Consider the following 7,088-nt stretch of genomic DNA (forward strand, 5'->3'; position numbering starts at 1 on the left):
ATGTAAATATTTTATATATTATACGAGTTTTATCAACTTGAAATATCGCGGGCGATGTCTATCTTTTTATTTTTGCCTATCTTTTTTTTATTTTCTTTTTATTTTTGTCTATCTTTTCTTTTTTATTTTCTTTTTATTTTTATGTCTATCTTTTTATTTCAAGGGATTGATTATGTATCTTGGGACTTATTATGGTTTTTGAAACGAAGTGAAAATTACAAAAGTGAACAGATTTATTAGATTTCGACAAATGAAATCGTAGATACTCTAGTGAATTTACTCACTTTTGTAATTTTCACATCGTTTTAAGGAGGCCTATTATAGCTCTTGAAACAAGGTGAAAATTAGAAAAGTGAACAGATTTATTAGATTTTGATAAATGAAATTGTAGATACTTTAGTGAATTTTCTTTTGTAATTTTCACTTAATTTCAAAAACTATAATAGACCCCAAGATACACAATCAATTGCCTGAACTGCCTGGCTAATGTCTATGCACGGGTCAGAAATCAGAAGTTTGCAGTTTAGTTTGAAGCATTTAATTTGATATATATTTGTTACAATCTATCTCTTTTAGTTTAAAAGATAAAAGAAGGTGGCCACTTTTGGTGAGACATCCTGTATAATATATATATATATATATATATATATATATATATGCATATGTATATATGTATATATATATATATATATATATATATATATATATATATATATGCATATGTATATGAATTATACAGCTTTAACAACTATCATAAATCCATTTTCGGAAAAATGTAGAACACAGATTTGCGTTTCATCTAATAAAAGTCAAAAAATGAGTTTTTGACATATGTTGATATATTTTACGGTAATCTATACTATACTCCGTCCAAAGAGAGAATAACCTCGGTCCGGACGAAAACTCGTCAGTTTCGCGCAGGTCTCCACTCATAGAAGCCGTATGTACATATACGGTATTGATTATCTTACAATGTTCTCCCCACTTTGCCCGCTTATGCGCAGACCGAAATCATTCTCTCTTTGGATGGAGTTATGTATGTTTTTGAAATTTAAATGCAGTTATGCATATATTAATTTATTTCATACCTGTATGTATATATATATGTACACACACACATACACACGTAATATATAATATACTTATATATACAAACATACTCTATTTTACACTTATAAGTTTTTCCTAAGTTCATCAAAGTCCGTCACAAACCATTCTGCATGTGATTTTACACTTTCCCGAATAACATTACCACCAAATCCTGTATAAACACATAAGTATTAAAAATTTACTTATTTGTCTAATTAGTATCATCATTTCAGTATAAAATATTATAAATTATTTTCATGAAAATTCTCAAATAAAACAATGTTTCTCAAAGAGTTTTAAATATGAACATTCTACATACCTATAAATGCATCTGCTGGAGGACATGCTTCTAAATCTGTTGAACCATCACCGATGTGTACAATAGTTTTATATCCTTTTGTTTCTTTAAGATTTTGTATTACTTCTGCTTTGCCACCACTTCTAGATGTTGGCTGATTCTCATCAAATCCAGCATATTCTCCTAGGATATACAATTGTGTATTTATATATATTGTAATCTCTTTAAAAAAAGCTATACAATTTATTAATATTTATATTCTCTCACCGGTAAAATAAAATTTCAATCTGTTAGCATAAATATTCTTCTCTGGTATTTTTAATTGTATAGCAACTGGCAAAATAAGACAGTGGAAACCGCCAGAAATAAGAAATACACCTTTCTCACGAGCTTGTAAATCTGATACCAGTTCTCTGAAATATCAATTAATAATGTAATATATTGAATTGATGTTTGTTTTCCCATATACACACATATTACATTTAAAAAATAAATGGGCGCGTTCGGCAGAAAAAGCGCTCAGTTATTGTCTTGTCAACACTCGACATTGATTTGTTGGTTCTAAAAGTAAGCCAATCACGTTTGATTGTTACTGAACGGTTTTCTCTGCTGAACGCGCCCAATGTCTTACTTGATACCACTGCTTAAATTTGATTGATGTGTATCCAAGAACTCTTTCACTTGAGTTAAACTTGGATTTATGATCTGCAATCGCATTAACAAGGATTGCTGGAAGGTCATATCACCTTGCATGGCTTGCTTTGTCCTGAAAAATACATGTTTCAATACTTTGCAGTAGGCAAAAGACTTGGAATCCACATTATAGCATCATAAACAAGATTGAATCACGAATTATAATCAAGCTCAAGAAATGCATACAATTTACGAATTTGTTCTCCTTTTCCACAAAAATTTGCAAGTTCATCAATCCCTTCTTCTTTAATGACAGTCGAATCCACATCCAATGTCACAGCATCAGCGGCTTTCCAAATATTTATTATTTTTTTCTGATTCGCCATCTGTAGAAAATATATGCAAAAATATTAATAGAAAAAAAAATTATAAGAATATAGATGGAAGCAAAAAGAAAAGAATAGGGTTAGATATGGAAGCTATAAGTTTTGCATCCTTCTTTTATAGTTTACTTAAGAAAAAATGATTATAATTTAAAAAACACTAAAAAATTAAAATGTAAAGATATCAAATCACAAGTTTCATAATAGAGAACATAAAATATTCGCTATTGTTTTTCAAATTGTAGTCAAATTGTGTGAAACTCTGTACCAAATTGTACATATATATAACGCAAGTTTACATTCAGTTGCATATACACTTACATTTACAACAGCTTATCACGTGCACGTGTCATGTTACGATAGTCTCGTGCAGATTACTGATTGATCACGCGTACGCGTCAATTATGACTCGTGCAATTCCAGATAAATTAAAGTCGGTCATGCCGAAATAACAATAACCTATTATCACTTTTACGTCATTCGGAAAGCAAAAGATCATACCGATGTAAACAAGTCCTCTTCCTCATTATTATCATTTTAGATAGAATGAAATGTAAAGCTTCTATTTCTGTCAGTTTCTTTACTACAATCATGTTAAATTGTGTCAAAAACGAGAAATTATGTGATCTTTTAACAAAATTTATGACTATTTATTAATGAATAAAGTCCAAAAATTTTTTATATATTTTATCAATCTATATATTATTATACATATAAAAATGTGTGCAGAAATTAATTGATTTCAACGCAAGGAAAACAAAAGATTCATGCAGTTTCTGACGCAATATGGCTGCAATAAGTAATGGCAGGAAATAGAAGTCGAACATGAACTGGTAAAAAGAAAGATAGGTCTACATAATTATAGATACAGACTATTCGTAAGTGACCCACGCATTAAAATGCAACAACGAAGATAATGATAATTAACGAGGAACTAGACGGACCAGCTGTGTCAAAAGTTAATAAATCTAATACATTTCAAGATTCATGAATTTGATATTGCTTACAAAGCACTCTTTTAACCTTTCAAAATATAAAATTAATAATTAAATTATGATTTAAAGTAAAGATTTGCCCCCCCCCCCCCCCGCGTAGAATTAAAATTTTTATTTTTATAAATTTTTATGTTACATTATTAAAATTGTGATACAGTCACTATAAAAAAGTTAATTCAATCTAAGAAAATATTTACGATTTTGAGATTAAATTATATTCTATATGGCAAATTTTTACTTTAATTTACTTAAATTAATTATTAATTTTCTATTTTAAAAGGCTAAAAGTGCTTTGTGCACCATATCAAATTCATAAATCTTGAAATGTATTTCTAGATTTATTAAAACTTTTGACGTAGCTGATCCGTTCTAGTTTCTCCTTAACGGACTGCCTTTCTCTTTTTATCAGAAATAAAGGAAAGCAAATGTTTCTGTATAAAATTTATGCTTATTAAAAAAATATAGTGAACTCCATTAAATAACTCATCTATACTTTTATTCGGATATTGTCTGCTCTTTTTATATATACAGGATAAGTCTAATAAAAAGTACAGCACATTTATCTCGAAAACAATTAGAGACATAGGGGAAAACACCCATTATCAAAATTGTAGGACAAGTAGAGGGATATATGATGACCTTGAGTAACCTTGAATCCTTGGTTTTTATATTATAAATTAATTTTTTTTTTTAAATAGAGAGAGGTACTTTTGAGTCACTCCATCGATAGTATACTCAATGAATTTAATAACTTTAATCTGAGCATCTTTTCAGAAAGTCAATCGTTGTCGGGATATTTACAAAATTAGAAATCAGAATATACAATATATATACACAGTGGAAATTGGATAGAAGCAGTTTATTCAGTTTCTCACAACTACGTACAAAAAATTTATTGATTATGAATGCCATCTGAATTCTCATTCGCGCCATATGTGTACATAAAATAAAATAAAATACAATAATATATATATCCAAGTAAAATAATATAATAAATGTATAAAAATAAAAAAGAAATTCAAATTTTGCACATAAAAATATATAATTATATCAGAATATAATATATAATTATAAACAAAAATATATAATTATAAACAGAAATATATTTATTTATTTTTGAATTCGAATACTCTATTAAAATTAATAAAAGATAGAAAGATGTATCTACGCTTGGGATCGTTTAGAATAGAAACTGTGCTCTTAACTTATGTTTCTTGAAGCAAATTATACAAACGACTCTTTCGAGCACACACATACGCATACACAAACACATACACACACATACACATATTATCTTTTTTTTCCATTATTCCTATTATCTTTTTCAAACTATTCACTAAATTTATTCAAGATATGGCGCACGTGCACAACAAAAAGTTATTTAAGTTATCATTATTCATCAAGAAAAAAGCACACTCTTATCCAATCATAAAACAAAAAAATAATTGCATACACATTTGTTAACTATGAAAAGATCTTAAAGTAAACCTAAAAAAATTTTTAACATTTTGAAAAATCACTATTAATTTTAAAAAGAAATTATGATTTGATTTATAATGTATAAAATAAAGTATAAGACCAAAAGTACGAAAGGACATTTCGACTAAATTCCAATTATCGATGATTAACATTTATCAATAATACTGCAATATTTGTTAATATATGAATAAAATTATTAGTATTTCATTATTTTTATTGTTATAATTTTATTATTTGATATCCCTGGGAACAAAGACTAGAAAGAATAAATAAAAGATTATAAACAATAAATTATGTATATTTCAAAAAATTTGTAAACAATTGTACTATTTGAATTAATTGAAATTTAATTGATCTAGTTTTAAAGATGAGATGTTGTAATATTCGGAAATACATTTGTAAAAATTATTTATATTTGTAATAATTTATTATATATATATATATATTTATTTATTTATTTATTTTATAGTATATTATAATTTTTGAAAAAAAAAAAAAATATATATATATATATACAGGGCATTTATATTGAGACACCTAAATATCTAAAAAATAAAACAAGATAGAAAGAAATGTTTCAGACAAAAGTTGTTCAGTTCTAAGGGGGTTATAAGATGGTGTCATTAGTTTGACCTTGGATGAAGGCGCTTCAGAGATTTCAATGTCAATCTTGTTTTTTTAAATGGAAATATTCCAATTTTTTCTACACCAGAAATATGAAAAAACATGTTATAAATACTTGTCGTGTAAAGTATAAAATATCTCGTAAACTATTAAACTTTTGGCCATCATACCCCTATAACTTTTTATACAGAATATTGCAAGGGATCGATTTATATAAAAAAATTGGAGTGTTTCCATTTAAAAAAATAAGATTGACATTGAAACCTCCGAAGTGTCTCCATCCAAGGTCAAATTAATGGCACCATCTTATGACACCTTAGAACCGAACAACTTTTGTCTGAAACATTTCTTTCTATCTTGCTTTATTTTTTATATATTTAGGTATCTCAATATAAATGCTCCATCCTGTATATATATATATATATATATATATATATATATATTGATTAGTTTCGCAATTTTCGCGATTTAATATGGAAAAATCAATTGTGGTAAAAGAAGTGACAGGCCCAGACTTTTGTTTGAGATTCTTTAATTGCAAACTGCAAGATACAAAGATGACATCGCGAAGAATGACATTTACCTTCTCGATACTGTAAAATCGGTAGACACGACGGATGACAACGGTGAACCAACCAGAACTAACTGCATGTAGCATCATGCGAAACTAGAATTTATGATCATGCAAAAGATGGCGGTGGAAATCTCGTGACGGTTTATTACTCGGTCGACCGCAATTTCAAAAGTCGTCGCGTAATCGCGCATTACTACCGATAGCGACCGAGCACGTTTAAACTCATTGAAACTTGTTTTTCAATATACATCTGATGGATTCTCATCAGTACGGCAGATTAATTTTTTATCGATAAAATCACATAGCGATGACTTAGATATTTGACTCATCTAATAATGTCGCTCAATTCAATCTTGTGCTTATTAGGAAATTTGGATTTAAATATAAATAGGGTCCGACTGAAATCACTTTTTTTAGTTTTGGTCGAAACCGAAAACGAAACTTTTGGAAGAATCTTACAAAAGTTATTATGATTTTAAAAATATCGTTAGAAGGTGAAATTCATGTACACTTTTAAAATAAGGTTTTATTAAATATTATATTGTATTAAAATATAAAAATATTCTTTTAGTACCCAAACAATATTACAAAATAATACAAACTGAAAATTGTGCAAATCAGAAACTTGCACATTGCTTCCTTATCATTTTAGCTCACAAAGCTTAAGCTTCTTAAACCAAACGAGTTTTTAAATTTTTACTTCCTCATAGAAGAAGTTTTGTGAGCGAAATAAAAAGATAAAGAAGCTATTAATAAAAAATGAATTCTTTCACCGATCCTCACTAAATTCAATATCAACTATTCTTTAATAATACTCTATTCATATAAAAAGATTTAACTCGATATCTCAAAATTTGCAAAAGTTAGGACGTGTACACATATTTCTCAAAAAATTCAAAATTTTATAAAAAATGAATTTTTTCACCAATTCTCACCAAATTCAATACCAACTATTCTTTAATAATATTCTATCTATGTAAAAAAATTTAACCAAATATCTCAAAAATTGCGGA

The 7,088-nt window shown here is 27.5% G+C and overlaps 1 protein-coding gene across 4 annotated transcripts; it reads right to left on the minus strand.

Annotated features, from left to right (window-relative positions):
- Positions 1-1,061: 1,061 nt before the first annotated feature.
- Aay (phosphoserine phosphatase) lies at positions 1,062-6,193 on the minus strand. 4 transcript variants are annotated; one of them, XM_070306998.1, is made up of 6 exons: positions 6,085-6,193; positions 2,267-2,406; positions 2,019-2,153; positions 1,655-1,800; positions 1,409-1,570; positions 1,062-1,261 (listed from the first exon to the last, which is right to left on the minus strand). In XM_070306998.1, exons 1-6 carry the CDS (start codon positions 6,160-6,162, stop codon positions 1,173-1,175), a joined length of 750 nt encoding a protein of 249 aa, XP_070163099.1. In that variant the 5' UTR covers positions 6,163-6,193; the 3' UTR covers positions 1,062-1,172. The 4 variants fall into 4 exon arrangements, with proteins under 4 accessions (XP_070163099.1, XP_070163102.1, XP_070163101.1 ...); XM_070307001.1 differs by lacking the exon at positions 6,085-6,193 and adding an exon at positions 2,725-2,976; XM_070307000.1 differs by lacking the exon at positions 6,085-6,193 and adding an exon at positions 2,672-2,713.
- Between the last annotated feature and the right edge of the window lie 895 nt (positions 6,194-7,088).

The sequence above is a fragment of the Polyergus mexicanus genome, unplaced genomic scaffold, assembly GCF_030449975.1.
Source record: "Polyergus mexicanus isolate NDT 795.1 unplaced genomic scaffold, iyPolMexi1.0 SCAF_14, whole genome shotgun sequence".
Classification (NCBI taxonomy): Eukaryota; Metazoa; Arthropoda; class Insecta; order Hymenoptera; family Formicidae; genus Polyergus; species Polyergus mexicanus.

What these genes read in the sequence shown, in the direction of transcription:
- Aay (XM_070306998.1), bottom strand. Translation starts at nt 6,162, where the DNA reads ATGATGCTACATGCAGTTAGTTCTGGTTGGTTCACCGTTGTCATCCGT. An exon ending in GATTTTACAGTATCGAGAAG is followed by an intron (nt 2,407 to 6,084) that starts GTAAATGTCATT and finishes TATTTTCTACAG; the next exon opens with ATGGCGAATCAGAAAAAAAT. An exon ending in TCCAGCAGATGCATTTATAG is followed by an intron (nt 1,262 to 1,408) that starts GTATGTAGAATG and finishes GTGTTTATACAG; the next exon opens with GATTTGGTGGTAATGTTATT.